The sequence below is a fragment of the Carlito syrichta genome, unplaced genomic scaffold (assembly GCF_000164805.1).
Source record: "Carlito syrichta isolate Samal-C Ts95f unplaced genomic scaffold, Tarsius_syrichta-2.0.1 Scaffold313204, whole genome shotgun sequence".
Taxonomy (NCBI): domain Eukaryota; kingdom Metazoa; phylum Chordata; class Mammalia; order Primates; family Tarsiidae; genus Carlito; species Carlito syrichta.
Genome location: NW_007257300.1, coordinates 300,631 through 325,944, shown reverse-complemented (window position 1 = coordinate 325,944; position 25,314 = coordinate 300,631). Strand labels below are relative to the sequence as shown.

Sequence of the window (25,314 nt, the reverse complement as noted above, 5' to 3'; positions counted from 1 at the left end):
CTGATGATGAGTGAGGCTGAGCACTTTTTCATGTGTCTGTTGGCTGCCTGTATATCTTCTTTTGAGAAGTGTGTATTCATGTCTTGCCCACTTTTTAAAGGGGCTACTTGTTTTTTTCCTTTTGGCACGTTTGGGTTCCTTGTAGATCCTAGATGTTAGGCCTTTGTCGGATAAACAGTTGGCAAATATATTTTCCCATTCTGTGGGCTGTCTCCCTGCTCTCTTGATGCTTTCTTTTGCTTTGCAGAAGCTTGTTAATTTAATAAGGTCCCACTTGTCTATTTTATTTCTTAAGGTATTGGCCTTTAGGGTTCTGAATAGGAATTGGTTCCCAGTTCCAATTTGCATAAGGGTGTCTCCTGGGCTTTCTAAGATTCTTATAGTTTGAGGTTTTACATTCAGGTCTTTGATCTATTTAGAGTTAATTTTTGTGTATGGTGATAGGTAGGGGTCCTGTTTCAATCTTCTGCCTGTGGTCAGCCAGTTCTCCCAGCACCATTTACTGAATAGGTTCTCCTCTACCCAGTGGTTGTTATTGGAGGCTTTGTCAAAGATGCGTTGGTTGAGGAATTGAGGCTTTGCTTCTGGAATCTCTAACCTGTTCCATTGGTCTATATGCCTGTTCTTGTACCAATACCAGGCTGTTTTGATTACTGTAGCCTTATAGTAAAGTTTGAAGTCTGGAAATGTGATACCTCCTGCTTTGTTTCTTTTGCTAAGGATTGTTTTAGCTATTCATGGTCGTTTATATTTCCATAGAATTTCTGTATTGTCATTTCCAGGTCTGAGAAGAATGATGCTGGTAGCTTAATGGGTGTTGTGTTGAATCTGTGGATTGCCTTTTGTAGCATGGACATCTTAACAATATTTTAACATCTTAAAAATAAATTTTAGCTTTTACATTTAGATATATTTTCTTTTTTTTTTTTTTTGAGTTGGAGTATGTTCTTAATGTTTGGTGAAGACAGTTGTCTTTGGAGAAAGATTCCTTAATGATGGCTCAGTAATGCTTTGCTGTTGTCTTATAAAATGTCTGTGAAAAAATAAAAGGTGATAGAATAAAGGTTATTGGATTTCAATGTCGATATTCTTGTCCTTTTTTGTTTTTAGAGATGGATTCTTGCTTTGTTGCCCATGCAGGAGTGCAGTGATCATAGCTCACAGCATCCTTGAAATCCTGAACATGAACTCCTTGAGCATGAATCACTGTGCCTAGCCTCTGACTGTCATTTTTTCTTCTGGTTTTTTTTTTTTCCTTGGCTCTATCTTTTTTTTTTTTTGGTCTCAATTGTTCATGCCTTCCAATTAAGGTATTAAGTAAGAGAGTAAGGTGTTATTTATATTTTAAGATTATGAGATTTAAGATGACAGTGTCTTCCTTGTTCTTCTATTGTGTTTACACATATATTGAATATAAGTCTTAAGTTAATATATAGAATTATGAAATTGGATCTTTTGAACTGGCTTATTCTGTTTGGTTTGATTTTTTTTTTTTTTTTAATAACACAGTGCTCTAAAAATATTTGTGTGCAGGCTGGTTGCGGTGACTCACTTCTGTAATTTCAGCACTTTGGGAGGCTGAGATGGGAGGATTGCTTGAGAATTCGAGACCAGCCCGGGCAACATAGCGAGACGTTATCTCTACAAAAAAATTTAAAAATTAGCTGGATGTGGTGGTATATGCCCGTAGTCCCAGCTCTTCCGAAGGCTGAGGTGGAAGGATTTCCTGAGCCCAGGAGGTCAAGGCTGTGGTGATCTGTGATCACATCACTACACTCTAGCATAGAGGATGGAGTGAGACCCCTGACTCAAAAGAAAAAAAAAATAAAACATTTGTATTCAATTGTAAACAGTTGTTACAGTTAAATAGTAGGCATTCAAAGAAAAAAACCTATTAGTCGTTAACTTGTTATGGGGAGAAATGATTCCACTAAATGTTTTATCATTTGATGAATTTCCTTCTCTTCAATATTGTAAACGTTATCAGTTTTTTTAATAGCAGTATTTATTTTTTTCCCTCAGCTTTATTCAAATATGATTTATGCAGAATAAAATTCACCTGTTTTTGGTGTACAGTTTGATCAGAATTTGGGTATTTTATGTAGTCATTTAGCCACTAGCATCACAATCATCCATCACCCTAAAAAGTTTTTTGTACACTTTTGCAGATAAGCAGGTGACCCCTGGCCCCAAATAGCCACCCTGGTTCTTTTAATTTTTTTTTTTTTAACAATTCAGTGATCTTTAGCCATATATTTGCAGAGCGTGCAACCTTCTCCACAGTATAATAGTAGAATTTTTTTCCATCACCACAGAAAGAAACTTGTGCCCATTTAAAGTCACTCCGTTTCCTACCTCTAGCCTGAGGCAACCACTAATCTGCTTTTTGTAGAGTTACCTTTTCTGGCAAATAAAATTATGTAATATGTGTTGATTTTGTGTCTGGCTTCTTTCATTGGATATAAGCACTATCAGTTTTTAAGGATTTTCATGCAATTACTTTTTTTTAAAAAACAGGGGATGACTCTACTAATGATAGGTTCAGCAGATGCTCTTCCTGAAGAACCCTCAGCTAAAACCATCTTCGTAGAAGACATGACAGAAGAACAGTTAGCATCTGCTGTAAGACATACCAGATTTTATATGTTTGATCACACGTTTTGAAGGACGGTTATTAAGATACCGTTTAGAAAGTAGCACCTAAATGCTTTGAAGATTTAATCATTAATATCAAGATATATGATTTTAGCAGTAAGAGTTGTATTACTTTTGGAATTAGCATAAGGGATTCCTGTAGTCAGGTAATTCAGAAAGTTAAATTTTTTTTTTTTTTTTGGTGTCATACACTTAGTTGTTATTGCTTTTCAAGTGAATTCACTTAGGCTCAACTTACATGTATTTGACATTAAACACAAAGTTTGCAATTCAGGGCCTGTACTTTTAAGCCTCAAAACTCTGAGGTATTAAGGACTACAATGAGCCTTAATTTACAGGTGACTGTTGTTGTAACATGTACACACACATACATGTCTATAAATATAAAATCAATTAATATCTGTAATATGTGTCCAGTACATAGCACTATTTTATGAGAAAACAGGATCAAGGAGTAGTTTAAATGCTGGGATAAATTCTTAACATCTTCCATGTTAAAAATATATTTTATTCTGAATTTAGATGTAGAAACTAGTGAACGTGTGTCAAATGTTATTTTTTAACACCCAGCATTTATATAGTGCCATTCATTTTCTTGGTTTTTTAGATTTTTTTTTAAGTGTTTCAATGCATATTTTGCTACCCTATTTCCATGATAAGCCTGCAAAGGAGGCAGGACTGATATGATCTTTTATATTTAGGAAGGAAACTAAAACTTAGTATGATTGCCAGCATGATACAAGTGAATTTTTTTTTTTTTTTTTTTGGTTGACGTCTTACTCTGTTTCCCAGGCTAGAGTGCAATGGCATGCTCACAGCTACCACAGTGTTAACCTACTGGGCTTCGGCAATCCTTCCGCCTCAGCCTTCCAAGTAGCCAGAACTATAGCCACACGCTATCATGCCCAGCAAATTTTTTTGATTTATTTTAGAGACGAGGTCTCACCATGTTGCCCAGGCTGGTCTTGAACCTGCGGGCTCAGGCAATCCTCTCGACTCGGCCTCCCAAAGTGTTGGGATTACAGGCTTGAGCCACTCTGCCCAGTCAAGTGAAAATTTTTGTGGGGCAATACAACATTACTTTCGGGTGAAGGTAGAATATAAATGGTAGGAGCTAGTAAATGGTACTTGATTCGGAGTGAGAATCTCAGTGACCTACGTATGACATGTTATTTTTTAAAATGGATTTTATCCTTTTTTACCAGATGGAATTACCATGTGGATTGACAAACCTTGGTAACACTTGTTACATGAATGCTACAGTTCAGTGTATTCGTTCTGTGCCTGAACTCAAAGATGCCCTGAAAAGGTAAGACTGAAGAGCAATGTTTGAGGTTTCTTTGGGTAAGGGAGGTTCACATTTGGATGAGTAGGGTTTTTTTTAAGTATCTTTATTGAAATATAAGTCACGTATTATATAATTCACCCTTTTAAAGTATTTAATGGTTTTTATAATATTCACGAGATTATGCAGCAATCACCACAATCTAATTTTAGAACATTTTTTTTCCTCCTTCCAAAAGAAACATACTCACTGGTAATCACTCTTTCCACACTTTTACCTACCTTCACCCCTTGCCAACCATTAATCTGTTTTCTGTGTTAGTAGATTTACCCATTGTTGGCATTTCATATAAATGTAATTATATAGTATGTGATCTTTTTGTGACTGGCTTTCTGGTTAGCATAATATTTTCAAGATTTATGTTGTAGCATGTATCACTGTCATTTTTTATTGCTGAATAATAATATTTCATTATATGGATATAGCACATTTTGTTTTATTGATCGATTCTGTTGATGGAAGTTTGAATTGTTTCCACTTTTTGGCCGTTGTGAGTAATGTTGCTACAAACATTCATGTTTTTGTGTGGACGGATTGCTTTCATTTTTCTTAGTTGTGTACCTAGGAGTGGATTGCTCAATTGTATGATAACTATATGGTTAATATTTTGAAGAACTGACGAGCTATTGTTCAAAGTGACTGCACCAGTTTATATTCTTACCAGCAATGTAAGAAGGTTCCAAGTACTTATTATCTGTCTTTGATTAAGCCATCTAGGGATGTGAAGTAGTTCTCATTTACATTTTCCTAATGACTAATGATGTTTAGCATCTTTTCATATGCTTATTAGCCATCTATGTGTCTTCTTTGGAATAATATCTGCTTAATTCTTTGCCAGTGTTTTAATTGAGTTGTCTTTTAAAAAGTTCAGTGGTAAGTGTTTTTTATATGTTCTGGATACAGATCCCTTATTAGATATATAATTTGTTAGTCTTCTCCACTGTAAACTCATTTTACTTTCTTGATGGTATGTTTGTAATAAAAAAGTCTTAAATTTTGATTTAGTTTAATGTTAATTTTTTCCTTTGTCATTTGTTTAATTCTGAGTCACAAAGACTTACTCCTTTTTTTTTTTAAAGTGAGAAAGCAGGGTTTATTGAGAGAAGCTCCCACAGTGGAAGGGGACCCAAAGGGGTTGCTGTCGGGGGCAGAAAATCTGTTGCTTATATAGCCCTAAGTCCAAGCCAGTTGACTAACCCTAGCTGTAGCTGTTCTGATTAGTCAGTATTAAGGACCAATCGGCAGGAGGTAGGGGCCTAATTGTGAGCTGACTGGTTGCTTTTCGATTCCAGCAGTTAGTACTTAAGCTGAGCTCTGGCTTGAGAGGCTTGCAGGGAGCTTGTTTACCAATGCTGAGCCTGAGGGGCCTGCCTGGAATTTGTTACATTGTTACCAGAAGACCCTCCTGTCTGTCTGCCTAGCCTTTTTCTAGCTATTGCCTCATTCCCCCCCTTTGTAGTAGTAATCCTAACTACCTTTAGGTAGTAAAGAGGATGACTGGTCTGGCTACTTCCTGCTGATCATGGGCATTGTATGGGGACTGCTCTAAAGGGTCGTGATCTAAAGCGTTCTTGGTAGAAAGAAGCTTGCATACAAGGAGCTTGCATACAAGGTTCCATCTGCCTTGTAACCATCTGGGTCTTGAAACTGCCTGTTCTTGTAAAGAGTCAATGATGTTATTTTTGTTTTATAACCTGTAAAGTCTCTTTTACTTGGGAGGAAGTGTTAATATGAAACCAACAAGCTTCATTTAATAATGCGTGTGTTCCTCCACATTCCACCATGAGCATATCCAGTGTTTGAATAATTACCCTGTTGAGGCACATAAGTAATGGAGTGTGAGAGAGGGTGCTTATAAGAAGCTAGGACTAATGATACTAAAAACAGGAAGCAAGATAGAGTAGGCATTTTGCTTGTTCCTGTGAGAGAGACTTCTAGGGAAGAAAACAATCCCATGGATGCTCAGGATTAAGGGGTCCTTGACAGTGGCATCTAATGGTACAAATCAAGACGAAAACAAAGACTGCAAGTATAGGTATAACTATAAGGGGGAAATTCATAGACCGTTAATAAGTGGCACTTATCTTTTATGAACTTTAGTTTGATTCTATATGTTCTTCCGGGTCAGCTGAGACAACTTCTTCTAGACTCCAGGCTTTCACTTTAGTGTGATGGACCCACAAGTCTATTTCAGTAACCTTTACCTTCTGTCGAGCCCCACGTATGGGCGTCAAAACTGATGCGGATTTTTCTGGTCAGCCTGGGCTTTGAGAGTATCACCTCAATGGGTTGACCAGCCAAGCCCCAGAGAGGGTTGTTGAGGGGCTGGTAAGCCTAGCCCCAGAAGTGTCAGCTCTAGTGGGCTGGCAAGCCAAGCCCTGAGAGTGTTGAGATTTGGTGGGCTGGAGAGCCTAGCCCTTGGAGTGTTGGGTCTGATGGGCTGGCAAGCCAGGCCCTGAGAGTGTTGCTGGTTCATTGGGCTGACAAGCCTTAGCCCCCCTGGGTGTCTCAGCTTTGGAGTCTTGCCTTCTTTTGGCAGCGATCCTTGCTCAGCCGCTTCCATTGACTGACAAGCCAGCCTCTGGGGTGCATGACTCTTCCGCTCTGATGATCTTCTGCAGCTCTTCAGGTTCGAGGTTCTTATCTCATGCCCAGGAAGAATGAGGGACACGGACAGCCAGAAAGTGAGAAAGTAGGATTTACTGAGAGGGCAGAGACGCTCCCACAATGAGAGGGGACCCGAAGGGGTTTGCCCCACTCTTATGTTTTTAAGAGTTACACAGTTTTAGCTCTTACACTGAGTTCTGTGATTAATTTTTGTGGAAGGTGACAGGTAGGTGTCCTCCCCATTCTTTGCGTGTGGATATCCAGTTTTTCTAGCACCATTTATTGAAGACTGTTATTTCCTCATTGAATTATCTTAGCACCTTTTTTGAAAATCAGTTGGCCATTTCTGGACCCTCGATTCTGTTCCATTTGTATACATATATGTCTGTCCCTATACTCGTGAGTAATGGTTTGAAAAAGAAAGAAAACTTTTTGTACCACTATACAAGAGAAAAAGAGAAAACAATGACACTTATTTTGAGAACCCATGAAATGACTATAAACGAGGGTCCCCTCTCCTCAGTGAATATAAACGTAACTTTAAAAATATGTAACTTAGCTGGGCTTGGTGGCTCAGCCTATAATCCCACACCTTGGGAGGCTGAGGTGAGTGGATTGCCTGAGCCCATGGGTTCGAGACCCGCCTGGGCAACTTGGCGAGACCTCATCTCTACAATAAATAAAAAATTAGCCGGGTGTGGTAGCGCACGCCTGTAGTTCCAGCTACTTGGAAGGCTGAGGTGGAAGGATTGCCGGAGCCCAGCAGGTTGAGGCTGCGGTGGCCGGGAGCAGCCACTGCACTCCAGTCTGGGCGGCAGAGTAAGACTCCAACTCAAAAAAAAAAAAGTAACTTAATTCTGGCTAAATTTATAGCAACTATTTTGATACATCAATTGCCAGTTCTTAATGTATGATAGATTTCTGAACTACAATGTGGATTCTAGACAGCTTTATGAATTATTTTTCTTTGTGGCTTGTGAAATGTTTTGATATAACTGAGCATTAGAGAGGAAAGAAGAAAATTGTATAAAAATCTGAAAGAGTAACTCTGAAGGTTTCTTGAAATAAACTGGTGTTTAAACAGGGTAGGTGTTAACCCTCTTGGGTAAGAAGCAGGGAACGTGTGAGAGAGGACTGGAGAAAAAGTATTTAAGCAAAAGTCTGGAGACTTTAACAGATTCAGTAAGACTGCATGGGGAAGGATGGGTGATAGATAGGAGATTAGCAGAGGCTAGTCAGAGATCATGAAATCATTTTTGTTTATTTTATTTATTTATTTTTTTAGTAGAAGTCTCACTTTGCCACCCAGGCTGGAGTACAGTGGCACGCTTAAGGCCACCACAGCCTCAACTTGCTGGGCTCAAGTGATCCTTCTGCCTCAGACTTCCAAGCAGCTGGAACCACAGATGCACTCCACCACGCCCAGCTAATTTTTTGATTTATTGTAGAGATGAGGTCTTACCAAGTTGCCCAGGCTGGTCTTGAACCCTGGGCTCAGGCAATTCTCTTGCCTCGGCCTCCCAAAGTGCTGGGATTATAGGCGTGAGACACCGCGCCTGGCGTCATTTTTAAGAGACAGGGTTTTGTGGTCTTGCTCTGTTACCTAGTGTGGAGTGCAGTGGTGCAGTCTTAGCTCACTGTAACCTCAAACTCCTGGGCTCAAGGTGATCTTCCCACCTCAGCCTCTTGAGTAGCTGGATCTACAGGTGTGTGCCACTATGCCTGGCCCTTGGAGTCATTTTTTGTGTGTGTGAATGAATTGGGGTCTCACTCTGTTGTCCAGGCTGGAGTGCAGTGGCACAATCACCGCTCATCATAGCCTCAACCTCCTGGGCTCAGACAGTTCTTCTACGTCAGACTCCTAAGTAACTGAGACTACAGGCATGTGCTACTACATCCGACAACATTTTTTGATTTTTTTTTTTTAATAGACACAAAGTCTCGTGATCTTGGGCTCAAGCAATCCTCCTTGGCCTCCCAAAGTGCTGGGATTACAGGGATGAGCCACGAGACCCAGCCTCATGGAATCATTTTTAAGTAGTATGGACTTTGTGTTTAGGGCAAAGGGGAGCCATTGGACTATTTTAAGCAGAGTACTGACTTTCAGATTATTCTCAGCAATCTAGGTAGATAAGATGATGATGATTTTATTCATAAATACTTAAAAAAATTCTTGCTTACAAACACTACTAGAATCTTACTGTGTCATATATATATGTCTCAAAATACTGTTTATTTTACCTTTTCACTTATTCTTAGATGAAAATATTACTTGATACAAGAATCTAGGTCAAAGTTATTTTTCCTCAGTGGTTTCGTAGTTATTTCTCCAATATTTTCATATGCCCATGCTCATTGGCAAGAGGTTTGATGTCAGTCTTGATTCTTACTGTTTTCATTAGTAGCTTTTAGGATTTTTTCTCTTTTTTTTCCTTGAAGTTTTCCAAGAATCTAAGTGTGGTATTTCTTTCTTTCTTTTTTATTTTTCTTTTTTTTGAGTTGGGCGTCTCACTCTGTCACCCAAACTGGAGTGCAGTGGCCTGATCATGGCTCTCTGCAGCCTTGACTTCCTGGGCTCCGGTGATCTTCTGCCTCAGCTGAAGTAGCCTCAGCTGAGTAGCTAGGACTTCAGGCACATCCCATCATGCCCAGCTAAAACTTTTTTTTTTTTTTTGTAGAGATGTTATGTCTCCCTGTGTTGCCCAGGCTGTTCTCAAACTCCTGGCCTCAAACAGTCCTCCCACCTCACCTCCCAAAGTGCCCACCCTTGGTTATTTATTTCTTTATTTTTAAATTAATTTTATTTAGTGCTCACTGGACACTTTTAGTGTGAGGACTCTTGTAAACTCTGGAACATTTTTGACCATTATTCCTTTAGATACTGCTTCTCCTCTGTTTAGCTGTTTCTTATAAATATTAGAATTTTTAGATCTTCTTTTCATATTTCCTAACTTTTCTCCATGTTTTACATTTAAAAAATTTTTAATGTGCTGTGTTCTGAGAAAATGCCTCATTTCTGTCTTACATTTCACTGATTGGTACATCTACTTTGCTCATGCCTATTTATTATGACCCTCTGTTCTTATCCCAGTTTTTGAATAGAAATCTGGCTTTTATTTCTCTGAGGTTCCTGAATTATTTTTGTTTAAAGGTTTTTCTCTTGTTTGTTTCTTTAACTCTGTTCTCTTTAGATGTAAGGGTTGCTCTTCCCTCATTTGTTTGAAGGTTGTGTTCTCATTTTATGCAACAGTATTCTTTTTCTTATTCCCTTTCTTCAAATTATTCAGATAAGTAGCTTTTTGGGTAGCACTCTAGGGGTAGCAGGTTGAGAGTAGCTTTATCTTACTTCCAAGATTTTCTCCTCACTGTTTTCTTCTGGGATGCCCTTTAACCTCTATTCCAAGGAGAGTGCTCTTTTCATGTTTTGGGAAGAGTTTTTTCAGTAGGGAGATTTCATTCTGTGTGACTCTGCTTTCTTGAAACCAAAAGAAATGTTTTTGGAATTCTAAATTTCCATGAGACAGTTGGAGGCCCTTGTACTTAATAGTGTAATTGATATAGGATGACATGAGTGGTGGGGGAGTGTCTTTGGAAAAACGACATTAACTGATAAGCTAGGAATGAATGGGCAGAGTAAAATTCCATGAAAACTGTTTTATTGTTGGAGATTCTGAAGCTCATCCTCACAAACACTTAGCAGAACTTTTCTTTATTTGGTGAGTGGGATGTATAATGATGAAGGGTGGAAGGAAAGTGCATTCAAGAGGAATCGATTGGCTTAGCTTAAGAGACACTGAGTTCCAAGAATTACAGGTAAAATCTGTTTGCTTATGTTGCCCAAGAGTAGAGTCTCATCATAATTCTGGAGTCAGGTTCTAAATTTAGAAACTAGGGTGAAAATTATGTATAATAAAAATCATCCTTAAAATCTATAAATTACTCATAAGATAGTTTCACATAGCCCTATTTTGTTGTATTAGAGACTGGCAAGTTCTAGTTCTCAATAAGGACAGTGTAGCCAGGTTTTTCATTAGGTTGCTGTTTTTCTTTCATTGGACACCGGATAAGTAGTTTTCTTTAAACACTGTAATCTTGGCTGGGCTCGGTGGCTCAGCCTGTAATCCCAGCACGTTGGGAGGCGGAGGAGAGTGGATTGCCTGAGCCCATGGTTTCAAGACCAGCCTGGGCAACTTGGCGAGACCTCATCTCTACAATAAGTCAAAAATTAGCTGGGTGGGATAGCACGCTCCTGTAGTTCTGGCTACTTGGATCTGAGGCAGAAGGATCTCTGGAGCCCAGCAGGTTGACGCTGGGGTGGCTGTGAGCATGCCACTGCACTCCAGCCTGTGCATTGGAGTGAGACTCCAACTCAAAAAACAAAAACAAAAACACTATAATCTCACACAGTGCAGTGAGAGATTCATGTTATGGGAGGCATGTAAGAACTGAGACACTCTGCAGGAAAATCCCATATTTTAATCTGTCTAGTGAATATTTTCATGGAGTGAATGGTGTGTGGGATTGCTTGTACTGCTTGTATTATTTTTATTTTTATTTTTGTTTGTGGAGGATATATCATTCACTTTGCATAAGTAAAGTGCATGTTGCAGTTTCATCATAATTTGAGATACGGGCTGAGAATATGATTGAAAAAGGAAGTGAGTATCAAATTTGTGGGCTTATTTGTATTTGAAATTTTTTGATCAAGTCCAAGTTGAAAGTAATTAATTACCTAGAGTGAAAGTTTGTGTTATTTGGCTTTTTTTTTTTTTAACATGTATAGCAGTGTACTTGTTTTGTTTGTTTGTTTTTTTGTAATCAATTTTAATGGTCATAAATTTGTATTCCTCTCCTTTGTTTTTATGCTTAGTTATTAACAATTCTGCAGTACATCTTTATGTACATGATTCCTTGGGTCATTTCTGGGTTAATAAAGTTAGAATGAATACTTTTAGCTCTTGAGATACTGCCAGTTGTTATCCCAAAAGATAGAAAAATAAGAATGACACATTCTGTACATATTCATCATTGTTAAATATTATTATGAGAACTCTGATTACTGGTAAGATTAAACTTTGATTATTGGTGAGCTTATTGGTAAACTGCATTTCTCTTAAAGATATGAGGTTACAGTCTAGCTTTCTTTTTTCTCTGTATCATTTATTATATAATTGATACATTGATTTGAAATGGCACTCTTATTACATATATTATTCTTAAATGTTATTTTATTTTTTTGAGTAGGAGTCTCACTCTGTCACCCAGGCTGGAGTACAGTGGCATGCTCATAGCCACCGCAGCCTTGACCTGCTGGGCTCAGGTGATCTTTCCACCTCAGCCTTCCAAGCAACTGGAATCACAGGTGTGCACCACCACACCTGGTTAATATTTTGATTTGTTGTAGAGATGAGATCTTGCCAAGTTGCCCTGGCTGGTCAGGCAATCCCCGTGCCTCCACTTCCTAAAGTGCTGGGATTACAGGTGTGAGCCACAGTGCCTGGCTTATTTTTAAATATTTTTAAGATTTCCTAGGTCTTCTAACTGGGTTTATTTATTGAGATTTGGTTTTCATATATGTTGGTATCATACCATTTTAACTATCTGTTATATAGTAATCCATCCTTCTTATTTAGTTTCAATGTATTCCTGGATCCTTATTTAACGTCTGTGAACTTTACAGTCCTTTAGTCTGCCATTCTCCATCTAGCTGGTTATATGGTGGGATTGCCAGCCTTAGGGATTTTGACCATAGTGGCTTTAAGTTTGGGGTAAATTGATATTTTTACAGTATTTAGGCTTCTCATTCAAGAATATAGAATGTTTTCCCATTGTTTCAGGTCCTATTTGATTTTCAGTGAGATTGATTTTCTTCATGTGCTTTATTTCCAAGTGTTTTGATTTTTGGAATGTTAGATGAGTTCTCCCCTGATTATTTTATTATTGGCCCTGCTAGCTCATAGGAAAGAATCTGACTCATTAATTCTAAATATCATATGTTCTGTGGTTCCAAGATCCACTTCCCCTAAGTTTTGAAACTGTCCTTATATTCTATGAAAATTTTAGTAGTAGTTTTTTAAAAACTCTGAAAACATTTTATTTATGATTATGTTGATTATGGTAATGATTTGTTTATGATATTTATGAAGAAATAGGGCAGTCTTTCAGTTAATATTTAGATTTTCTAAATAGATAATCATATATCCATTACTTAAGATAGTTTTGTCTGTTTGAGGTGGTTCATCCCGTTTTTCTTTCTTGTCTTATTTCACTGATTAGAACTTTGATTGCAGTGTTAAATAGTAGATAATTGTGGAATTCTCTCCCATTTTTTATTTTAATAAGAATGCTGTGTTTTAATGTTAAATATTGACCTTTGACTTGATGGAAATAGCATCAAGCATGTTAAGAAAGTATACCTCCATCATTTGTTTACTAGGGATTTTTAAACAAAATAAGAAATGTATGTTAAAATTTTCAAATGCTATTTGTTGGCATAGTCCTTAGATTTTTTTCTCACTGAATCTATTTATGATACATAAATTAGCTTAATGGTAAGCCATCTTTATATTCCTGATACATTTGTATTCCTTCAGTATATAGTGCTGAAGTTAACTTGCTGGTACTTCTTAAAAGGATTTTTTAGTTATTAGTAAGATGATCTGTAGTTTTCTGTGGTTTTTTTTCTACTTTGTGAGGATTTAGTGTTAGAGTTATGCTAGCTCTCTGTAAAATAATCTTTTTCAGCAATTTTTTTCATATTATAGGACTGATGTGTTCTTAAAAGAACTTGTTCATAACATTGGGTCCAGCTTTTTGGGAGCATTTAAAATGTACATTTTCTCTTTCTTCTAAAATTAATTTTTTAATTTATGTTTTCCTACAAATTTGTCCTGTCTTTTTAAAAATTTTTTTATTTGAGTCAGGGTCTCACTCTGTTGCCAAGGCTGCAGTGCAGTGACACAATCACAACTCATTGAAGCCTCAGACTCCTGGATTCAAGTGATCTTCCCATCTCAGCCTCCTAAGAAGCTGAGACTACAGGCATGTGCCACCAGGCCTGGCTAATATTTTGAGTCTTGCTGTGTTGCTGAGGCTTGTCTCGAGCTCCTGGGTTCAATCAGTTCTCCTGCCTCGGCCTCCCAAAGTGCTGGGATTATAGGTATAAGCCACCATGCCATTCTACCTAAGAGTTTAATTCAAGTTATTTAGCCTGTGGATTTAGAGGCATACATGAAAGTGTATGTTTTAAATATATTTTATTACACCATGGGTAAGGACTGTGGCCTATATAACTTTTGGTTTTCTGAAATTTGAGTTTGACTTTTTGATCAGCTGTTTTATTGATTGCTGTGAATATGTCACAGTTACTAGAAAAGTTAAGATGTCCTCTTTCTGTAGATGCCAAAATAAATAGGCATTAAGTTAGCTTTATTTTGTTAAAGGGGGAAGAACTTAAAGTAGGCTTCATCTAAATTCCCATTTTAGCACTTCTTTTTTGTCCATGTAATGCATAAAGGAGCTAGACTAGAAGAGAAGAAAATAGGAAGGTGGGAACAGCTCTGAGAGACTTGGCAGTTGAGTGTATCATAAGTCTTTTTAACTGGTTTCTTCCCATTTAAGTTTTAAAATGAATTGAATCCTATTATTTAATCCTGCCTTAATGTTCCTAGGTATGCAGGTGCCTTGAGAGCTTCCGGGGAAATGGCTTCAGCACAGTATATTACTGCAGGTCAGTATGGTAAACCTATTATTTTTTGGTAGGGGGTATAATTTTATTTTTCACTCACAATCAGTTTATTGTATTTTCAGTTTACAAAATGTGTTTTGTAAAACATCATCTCATGAAGATTGGAGTATACATTAGACTTACATTGAGCAACTTGGGACTTACTCTGTCATCCAAATTATAAATCAGTGATGTATGTCCATTTTGAATTTTCTGGATTAAATTGTAAATTATAGTTTTGGCTTCAGGTTCAATTGGTATAATATATCTTTGGACTTTGGGGAAAACCAGAGACAGGTTTTATTAAGAACTTGCTCATAAAATTTTCTGGGCCCAGCTTTTTGGGAGCATTTAAAATGTATATTTTGTCTTTCTTCTACAGTTAATTTTGTTAATTTGTTTTCCTACAAATTTGTCCTGTGTCTTTTTTTCTTTTGTTGGGATCTCACTCTGTCACCTAGGCTGCAGTGCAGTGATAGGGCTTTTATAACTATGCCTTTTTTTTTTTCTTACAGCTTTATCGAGGTGTAACACACATACCATACAATTTACCCATATAAAGTGTTTAATTCATTGGTTTTTAGTTTATTCAGAGTTGTGCAAAATGTCACTACAATTAATTTTAGAACATTTTCATCATTCAAAAAGCAACTTCATGACTATTAGGAGTCACCCCTTTCCATCTCATCACTCCTAGCCATACACAACCACTAATCTGTGTTCTGTCGCTGGATTTGCCTATCCTGGGCCTTTTCTATAAATGGAGTTAAATAATATGTGGTCTTTTGTGACTGACTTCTTTCACTTAGCAAAATGTTTTCAAGGTACATGCACATTGTGGTGTGTATCAGCAATTTTTTTAAATTACTAAATTAGATTCCATCATTTGTACATGCCAACTTTCATTTATTCTTTCATCGTTGATGGATATTGGATTGTTTCCAGTTTTTGGCTGTTACAAATATTGCTAACATTTACATACAAGTCTTTGTGTGGACAAATGCTTTCATTTCTCTTGGGTATGTATCTCAGAATGGAATTGCTAGGTCATATGGTAACTTTATATTTAGCTGTATCAGTTTACAGTCTCCCCAGCAGGATATGAGGATTCCGATTTTTCCATATCCTTGCCAACACTTAGTGTTTTTGACTATAGCCATTCTAGAGGTGTGAAGTGGTATCTCACTGTGGCCAACTAGTAATTTTTAATGCTATAGACAGTAGGTTTCTTTGCATCATTTGGAGTTAGATTTTACTTTACCCTTTTTTCCGGAAGTAGATTTATTTGTTGAAATGAAGTTTTTAATGAGAAAATGTGATCAAATGGTCTAGTTTATTTGATATATCTAGTTTATTTATACTTAGTTTATTTGATTGCTTATGTATCTAAGAGTACTCAGAATTTCAGCAGTTTCTTTTCTTTTTTTTTGGGTTAGAGTCTCACTTATGTCGCCCAGGCTGGCGTGCAGTGGCATGCTCATGGCCACCCCAGCGTTGACCTGCTCAGGCAATCCTTCCGCCTCAACCTTCCAAGTAGCCGGAACTATAGGTGCGCGCTACTGCGCCCAGCTAGTTTTTTTATTTTGCTGTAGAGAAAAGGTCTCGCCAAGTTACCTGGGCTGGTCTCGAACCCCAGGGCTCAGGCAATCCACTTGCCTCGGCCTCCTAAAGCGCTGGGATTACAGGCTGAGCCAACAAGCCCGCCCTTCAGCAGTTTCTAGCATCATACAGGGGACTTATGGTATTGATGGGATGGAAAGTATTATTTACATTTTTGCCTCTTGACTTTTTAACTTTATATTTTGATATAAATTTAAATTTGCAGGGCAGTTGCAAGAATTTATCAATTACTAACTTTTGGCCACATTTTATTTTTCGTTTCTCTGCATTGCATGTAATTTTCATTTTATTTCTCTTTCCTCTGAAGTGCATGTAATTTTCTTCTGAACCATTTTAGAATAAGGTGCCAGACATCATGTCTTTTATTCCTGAATATTTCACTATGTATATCCTAAGAATAAGGGCATCATAACCATAAGACAGTTATTCTCAAAATCTTGGAATTTAACACTATTTGAATACTCTGTAATTCAGACTTTATTCAAATTATGCTAACTTTCCTAATATTGTACTTTAAAATGGTTTTTGTCCTGCTTCAGGAGTCAATTTAGGATCACACATTGCATTTAATTATTGTCATGTCTCATTAGTTCCTTTTAATCTAGAATGTTTCTTGATCTTTTTCTTTGGAACTAATTAAATGCTCTTGAGTTGTTCTGTTGATGGTAATTCTAAATCTAAAATCATCTTTTTCTTATTTTTTGGTAGTGTGTACTTTAAAGGACTATTAAACTTAGTTTATTTAAAAAACTAATTAGATTGGTAGTGATGCCCAAATTTCAGCTTTTTCTCCAAAAATATTTTTTAAACATTGTGTTTAATATTGTTATTAAGGAACATTTTATTGAACTTTGTGCTCAGTACAATTTTTATAGTGAGATGCTATAGTATTTGCTGGCTTCAGTCTGTGTAATAATGATTGATGACATTTCACATCTTGGTTATTAACAAAACAAGTTGAGATAAGATAGAGTTTGCTATATGTAAAGTAAGAGCAACGTGTGATAGCTAGGAAGTCAGCAAAGGAAAAGTGTTTTGAACTCTGAGAGAATAGCTGAGTCCATGACTTTGGGTTCATGCTGGTGAGAGGAGATAGGTAGGGGAAAGTTTTGAAAAAGGCAAATTACTTTTGTTCTTAGATGTTCAGTAAGTGTGTTTAAAATGCCAGATTTCAACATCCAGTTTCAGTAGATGGGAACACCAACTATAGGTTTAAAGGAAGGTAAGTCGAGAGAGGTGATCTGATGGCGTGGTGTAATGTCCAAGTGGCAGAACAGTAACATTATGCCTGTGTGATTCTTAGACAGAGATTATGTATTCTCTGTATTGAGTTTTAGTACACCTTGCTTTGATTGGAAGACTGAGGTTGGCAAGGAAGAGAGAAGCAAGGCTCAGAGGTTTTGGTTTTTTTTTTTTAATAGCTAGTGAGTGCATTATAATGTCTTCTGGTAAGTTCTTTAAGATTTAAAAACAAGTATTTTTCTTTTTCTTGTTAGGAGTCCAATTGCAAAAGAACAGATATATTTAAAAGTAGTTAAGCAGATTTTTATTTGTTTTAATTAAGAATTAATTTATAGTGGTATGTGTTAAATGTCACTGTTTTACTAAGGCAGTGTTTGCTTTGCTTTTAAGCCCTTAGAGATTTGTTTGATTCCATGGATAAAACTTCGTCTAGTATTCCACCTATTATTCTGCTACAATTTTTACACATGGCTTTCCCACAATTTGCGGAGAAGGGTGAACAAGGACAATATCTTCAGCAGGTAATTAGGGGAAAGTTTTTTTTTTTCATTCTGAAAATGTGAAACTCAAGTTTCTTACATTTACCTTACTTAGTGAGAGATAATTAGAAATACATCAGTCTGCTCTAGTTCATGCCACCACTATCTCTTGCCTGGAGTAGCGCAGTAGTCTGTTAACTGATCACCTTGCTTCTGCCTTTTGCCCCCTGCAGTGTTTCTCCACCTAGCCTCCATTGTCCTTTTAAAAATGTGATCATGTTGGTCCTCTGTTCAGTACCCTCTAGTGATCTTCCACTCCAGCCCTACATCCTCTACCACTCTCCCTTTGCTTGCCTGTCTCCAGCCATGCTGTCTTCCTTGCTGTTCCTTAAACTTTTCAAGTGACCTCTTTTTGCAGGGCCTTTTTTCTTTGGCTGTCAGATAAATGCAAGTCTGGCTTCCTCACCTTATTTGGGTCTCATGACTTTAAGGCCAAGGTCTCAGACTTTCCTGACTGTCTTATTGAAATAGTGTACTTCTCTTCCTCTGATCACTTTCTGTTCCCATACTACTTTTTTTTCCCTTCACAACCCTTATCTCTGCCTGAATTTACATTTTCACTGCTGTTTTCTGAGTATCTAGTATGGTATTTAGCACAGGCTCAGTAAATATCTGTTGAATAAATGGGTTAGCTGTTCTGGAGTTCTTTATGTTGTATCTAATTTGGCTTAATATTTTTAAAGAAGAAAACAACCTTCTCTCCTAGGAAATAGTAATTATTTTGGAAGGATTTTATAGACTAAACACTTTCACAGCCCAGAATTATTTACTGTGTCATTTTAAAAATTATAGGATGCTAATGAATGTTGGATACAAATGATGCGAGTGTTGCAACAGAAATTGGAAGCCATAGAAGATGATTCTGTTAAAGAGGTAATTGAATATATTTGTGGTTACAGACTTTCATCATACATTGATTCTTTTTTTGTTTTTTTTTCCTCCAAAGGCTTGAATTAAATTCGCCTTAGTTGGTAGATGTCTATTTGAACATTTTATTTATTTATTTATTTATTTTTTGAGTTGGAGTCTCACTCCGTTGCCCAGACTGGAGTGCAGTGGCACGTTCCTGGTCACTACAGCCTCAACTTGCTGGGCTCTGGCGATCCTTCCGCCTCAGCCTTCCAAGTAGCCAGAATTACAGGCACGCGCTACCACGCCCAGCGGATTTTTTTTTATCTATTGTAGAGATGAGGTCTCACCAAGTTTCCTGGGCAGCTCTCAAACCCACGGGCTCAGGCAGTCCGCTCACCTCAGCTTCCCAAAGTGCTGGGATTACAGGCTGAGCCACCAAGCTCAGCCTGTTTGATTTTGGATGCTTAATCTATGACCAAAATTTGAAAGCTTGCATTTGATATTTGAATTTATTAAACTTATTTCATTGATGATTATTGAGTATTTGTAATCTTTTGTTAATGTTTTTTGAACAGTAAAAGGATTTCACAGAGAAGGACTACTTTTTTTTTTTTTTGAGTTGGAGTCTCACTCTGTCACCCAGACTGGTGTGCAGTGGCCACTCCCGGCCACCGCAGCCTCGACTTGCTGGGCTCCGGCGATCCTTCCGCCTCAACCTTCCAAGTAGCTGGAACTATAGGCGCGCGATACCATGCCTGGCTCATTTTTTGATTTATTGTAGAGATGAGGTCTCGCCAAGTTGCCCAGGCAGGTCTCTAACCCGCGGGCTCAGGCAATCCACTCACCTCGGCCTCCCAAAGTGCTGGGATTACAGGCTGGGCCACCAAGCCCGGCCAGGACTACATTTTTAAAAACCTAAATGTATATTACTAAACTAGATTGTGTGGATGGAAATATACTTACACTAATATCTATATAAAGTAAAATTGGAATTTTTGTTTCATTTTAATTTTTACAGACAGATTCTTCATCTGCATCAGCAGTGACACCTTCTAAAAAGAAAAGTTTAATTGATCAGTTCTTCGGTGTTGAGTTTGAAACTGCGTATCCTTATGAGCCAAGATTTGTATAGACTGTACTCATAACTTACTGGAAATAAATTAGCATAAATAGCGTAGGTGACTGATTGGTGTGGTGGGTGGGGTAGAAGAAAAATTCTTCAGGGCTTTTTATGCCAAAAACATATAATAATGGTAATTAGGAATTTGGAAAAATACACCCATTGGAGTGATCTTGAAGGATATATGGGATATTCATTATTTTTAAAATAATAACAGTTTGTATATGTATATTTTTTGAAGGTTTTTTCCAAGAACATCTTTTTTTTTTTTTTTTGAGTTGGAGTCTCACTCAGTTGCCCAGCCTGGAGTGCGGTGGCCGCTCTCAGCCACCACAGCCTCGACCTGCTGGGCTCCAGCAATCCTTTTGCCTCAGGCTTCCAAGTAGCTGGAACTACAGGCGCACACTACCATGCCTGGCTAATTTTTTTGATTTATTGTAGAGATGAGGTCTCGCCAAGCTGCCCAGGCGGGTCTCGAACCCGCAGGCTTAGGCAATTCACTCACCTCGGCCTCCCAAGACGCGGGATTACAGGCTGAGCCACCAAGCCCGGCCTCCAAGAACATCTTTAACAGTGACTATTTCATTAACTCTCATGTAGAATTCATTTTTATTTATTATTATTATTATTTTTGAGTCAGGGTTTCAGTTGCTCAGGCTGGAGTGCAGTGGCACAATCATAGCTCACCACAGCCTACAACTCCTAGGGTCAAGTGATTCTCCCACTTCAACCTCCTCAGTAGCTGGAACTACAGGCATACACTACCACACTTAGCTAATTTTTAAAATTTTTTTGTAGAGACACGGTCTTGCTGTGTTGCCCAGACTGGTCTCAAACTCCTGGGCTTAAGAGATCCTCCTGCCTCAGTTTCTCAGATTTGCTGGAATTATAGGCATAAGCCATCACACCTGACTTATGTATTATTATTTGTTTTTAGAGTCAGAGTCTCATTCTGTTACCCAGGCTGGAATGCAGTGGTTCAGTCATAGCTCACTGTTACCTCAAACTCCTGGGCTTGAGCAATCCTCCCACCTCAGCCTGAGTAACAGGCACATACCACCACACCAGGCTAATTTTGTTTTTGAGATCTGAACTCTCGCATTGTTGCCTAGGTTGGTCTCGAACTCCTGGGCTCAAGTAATTCTCATACCTCAGCCTCCCAAAGTGCTGGAATTGTGGGTGTCAAATACTGTGCTTGGCCGAAGAGTTAATTTTTAATTGTATGAAATGGAATATATCAACTAAATTAGATAATTAAACAGCTCTCCCACTATAAACAAGTGTCCTTTTAGTAGTAATCTTAATGCCATGTTTTTTCATGTTTGTACTTTTTGTTGTTGACTTTGCTGTTTAAAGTGACCCCCAAGCATAGTCCTGAAATGCTGTTCAGTGTTGTAAGTGCAAGAAGCTGTGATGTGCCTTACTGAGAAGATATGTACGTTAGCTAAGCTTCCTTGGAGCATGAGTTACAGTGCTGTTGGCTGTGAGTTCAGTGTTACTGAATCAGCACTACATATGAAATAAGGTGTCCTTAAACAGAAGGACACCTCAAACAAGGGTATGTATTGATTGGTTGATGATTAAACAAATTCATAAACCATGAATCAGGGAAGCATTATTTTCTAGGTCATAGGTGGAAAAACTTAGAAAAGATAACTGTTTATATACTCTTTTTTATTAAGACTATTATAAGACCATACTAAATACCAACTTAAATTTGTTTAGTTTATCTCAATTTTTCTTTAATTCACATTTATTACTCATTGTTATAGAGTTGTTGGTAGCTAAGTGAACATTCTTAAGTATGTTGAAATGAAATTCTTGGGAGACCAAAGTGTTTTAAATGCCAGTGAATTATACAGTTAAGTTTAATAGCATTAGGATGATTAATTATATCCAAGATTTACAACAAGTTGGATACCTGTTGGCATGTTCCTTATCTTATTTTACAAAGAATGAAATGTACAGAATCTGAAGAAGAAGAAGTCACCAAAGGAAAGGAAAATCAACTTCAGCTTAGTTGTTTTATCAATCAGGAAGTCAAGTATCTTTTTACAGGACTTAAATTGGTAAGGACAATCACTGTTGGTTCTCATTATTCGTGAATCCCATATTTGTGAGAGCACCTGCTTGCTGAAATGTATCTGTAACCTATAGTCAGTACATGCTGTGCGTTAATGATCATTTGTAGACATGTGCAGAGCAGCACACATTTTTCTTTTTCTTCCTTGAGTCAGGGTCTTACTCTATGTCACTCAAACTGGAGTGCAGTGGCAAGATCACGGCTCACCACAGCTACAAGACATCTACCACAGCCTTGGCCTGCTGGACTCAGACTGTTCTTCTGCTTTAGCCTTCCAAGTAGCTGGAACTACAAGCATGCGCCACCATGTCCCGCTGATTTTTTTGATGTATTGTGGAGATGACATCACACCAAGTTGCCCAAGCTGGTCTTGAACCCATGGACTCAGGCAGTCGTCTCACCTCTGCCTCCCAGTGTGCTGGGATTATGGGCTTGAGCCACTGCACCTAGCCTTGGCTAATTTTTTGATTTTTTGTAGAGATTAGGTTTCACGGTTTTGCCTAAGCTGGTCTCTAACTCCTTGGCTCAAGCAATCCTCTTGCTTTACCTACCAGAGTGCTGGTATTAAAAGCGTGAACCATCACACCCAGCCAAGCAGCGCAAATTTTGAGTTGTTCAACACACACAATTCTAGTTGAGTTCAAACAAGATAGTCCTCTGCTTTCCTGTTTTCAGCTCTCCTACTGTGAACAAGTGTTCTTTTAGTAATAATCTTAATGCCGTGTCTTTTCATTTTTGTTGTTGACTTTGCTGTTTAACGTGACCCCCAAGCGTAGTCCTGAAATGCTGTTCAGTGTTCTAAGTGCAAGGAGGCTGTGATGTGCCTTATTGAGAAAATATGAATGTTAGATAAGCTTCATTGGGGCATGAGTTAGAGTGCTGTTGGCTGTGAGTTCAGTGTTACTGAATCAGTACTATATACGAAATAAGGCATCCTTAAACAGAAGGACACTTCAAACAAGAGTATGTATTGATTGGTTGATGAAAATGTGACTAGATACTTACAGAAACCTAACCCTGTGTTTCTTCTAGGATCAGTGGTTCATTTGCTGAATTTGTTCATGGTGACTTTGTAGAACATAACTACTGTATAATAAAAATCAACTGTACAGTCAGAAATCAAACTTCAACTAGCTTTTCATTTCCTAGACAAAAACATTAACATGGTTGCATATCCTAAGTTCACTTTTAGTCATCGTAGATAGTCCTATATCTCACTGTGAAGCAGCACCTAGTACTTTGTGCTGTGCCTAGCTTTATTTTAGAGCACTCAAGGAATGTTTGAGTAAGAGATTTAATTTTTCCTTAGAGATAGTTATGTTCATGGGTCCTATAACTTATTTGGACTGTTAACTTTTAGGAAAGTTACTTAATTTAGGCTTCTTTCTTACATGAAAAAGAGAGTCATCAAAGGGTTATTGTGTGGATGAAATGAGAGTTCATGTATAGCTCTGACTACCCAGACCCTGCTCTTAAACATCAAAGATGACCACACTGTGTGTTGTCTAAAGCAGGACACTTTGGAGAGTGAATGAGGGTCTATTAACAATTAGGGGTTATAAACTAGGGTTGTACTGTGCAAATCAGGATATGCAGTCATTCCGCCACTGTACTTTCTTGCCGTCAAGGCCCTGGAATTTAAGTAACTTAATTGTTTTGTGGCAGAGCCAGAAGTAAACTCTCTTCTAATTACTCAGTTGGTACTCTTTTTCCAGTGCCATACTAAAGAGGGCACATACATAAAATGTAGATTTCTACTCTGCTAATGAGCACATTGATCGTATATAATGGTTTTGCTTGCTGCCTTATTAATTTGATATGGTTTGGGGAATATGTGTATCTTTGAAGCATCTTTGAGTTTGAACTGGTAACTTTTAATAGTTCCAAATTGTAGTTCTTATGATTCTACTGACTTTCAAAAGTACTAATAGTTGGGATAGTTATTTTAAAAGTTACACATTGTGATGTCTAGATATTCGAAGAAGGATCTAGAGGTCAGAATTTTAGATGTTTCTCTTTACTGTCTCCTCTAGCCATGTCCAATAAGGAGAGGTCTTTTTTTTGTTTTGAATTGGAGTCTCACTTCGTCGCCCATGCTGGAGTGCAGTGGCACGTTCACAGCCACCCCAGGTGCGACCTGCTAGGCTCTGGCAATTGTTCTGCCTCAGCCTTCCAAGTAGCTAGAACTACAGGTGCATGCTACCATGCCAGGCTAATTGTTGATTTATTGTGGAGACGAGGTCTCGCCAAGTTGCCCAGGCTGGTCTCGAACCTGTGGGCTCAGGCATTCCACTTGCCTTGGCCTCTCAAAGTGCTGGGATTACAGGCTGAGTCACCGAGCCTGACCCCAGGAGAGGTCTTTAAGGAAGAAAAGTCGTACAGAAAAGTCAGTAAAATATAATGAAACATTGGAATAGGCCCTCTGTATAAGGACTAGGTTAGACAGAAGGGTTGCGTTGATAGGCATTGAAGTGGGGCAGGGATTATATTGGTAAACAAGATGATTTGTTTTCAGGGAGCTCCCAGCTACAGTTTGAGGTAAGATTGGTGAGAAAAGGGTTGGTAAATGAAGACAGAAGAAGAGAGTGATACTCTGCCTTGTGATATCATTGGAGTGTTGTGATGTGATGGTGTGGATATGAGCGTAATTATTTTTACGAGAAGTTCATTTAAAAGCACACAAATGCTAGCTAACCCCCAAGAATCCAATTACATGAATCATGATGTACAAGTTTTAGGGTGTCAGAAAATGAAATATAGGTGTTAACTGGAGAGTGTGGAGTGGAACACTTTGATAGGAACTCTGCAGGATGATACTTTCTTCGTAATTTTAAAAAATGATAGGAAAACTATACTTAGAAGTTCCATGTAGCACATTGGTGATAATAGGTGTTAATTTGCCTGATAAATAACCTTGCCCTGGATATACTTTCTTGAAAAACATGTATTCCTGAGTTGTAACTATTGCCTTATCATAATCTGTTCTGGTTATTCTTGAGTAATTTGACTCCATGCTTCTCTCCTGATTTGCTACTAAATAAACTTGGTTAAATGTCAAAAAGCTAGTCCACAGTGATTCCTTTTGTAATGTGATTAGTAATTTTTAAAAATAAATTATTTTTAAAAATTTTTTGTAGAGATGAGGTCTCGCTATGTTGCCCAGACTGGTCTTGAACTCCTGGGCTCAGGCAATCCTCCTGCCTCAGCCTCCCAAATTGTGAGATTACAGGTGTGAGCCATTGTGCTCAGCCTGTGATTAGTAATTTCAAGAAATCAAACTTTAAAAAATTATCACACAGGCATAACATGCTTAAACATTACCACTAAGTTGTTTTAATTTTAATTTCTTTTTTGTTTGTTAAAGCAGAGCACATTAGTAGTGCTAATTTTTTTGACATTAGAAATAGCAGGTAATGTTTATTGAACATAGAGTATATATTGAATAATTTCTAAGATTTTCTACATGTTCTAACAGCGGCACTATACTATAGATTCTGTTACTACCTTTTTTTTTTTTTTTTTTGA

The 25,314-nt window shown here is 37.8% G+C and overlaps 1 protein-coding gene across 1 annotated transcript in view; it reads left to right on the top strand.

Annotated features, from left to right (window-relative positions):
- Nucleotides 1–25,314, top strand: part of USP14 (ubiquitin specific peptidase 14) — a 43,430-nt gene that overhangs the window by 7,600 nt on the left and 10,516 nt on the right. The window contains exons 3-9 of the mRNA XM_021718667.1: nt 2,518–2,622; nt 3,861–3,964; nt 14,278–14,336; nt 17,586–17,716; nt 18,527–18,607; nt 19,605–19,690; nt 21,661–21,775. Coding sequence (XP_021574342.1) covers nt 2,518–2,622; nt 3,861–3,964; nt 14,278–14,336; nt 17,586–17,716; nt 18,527–18,607; nt 19,605–19,690; nt 21,661–21,775 — 681 coding nt within the window. The remainder of the gene's footprint in view (nt 1–2,517; nt 2,623–3,860; nt 3,965–14,277; nt 14,337–17,585; nt 17,717–18,526; nt 18,608–19,604; nt 19,691–21,660; nt 21,776–25,314) is intronic.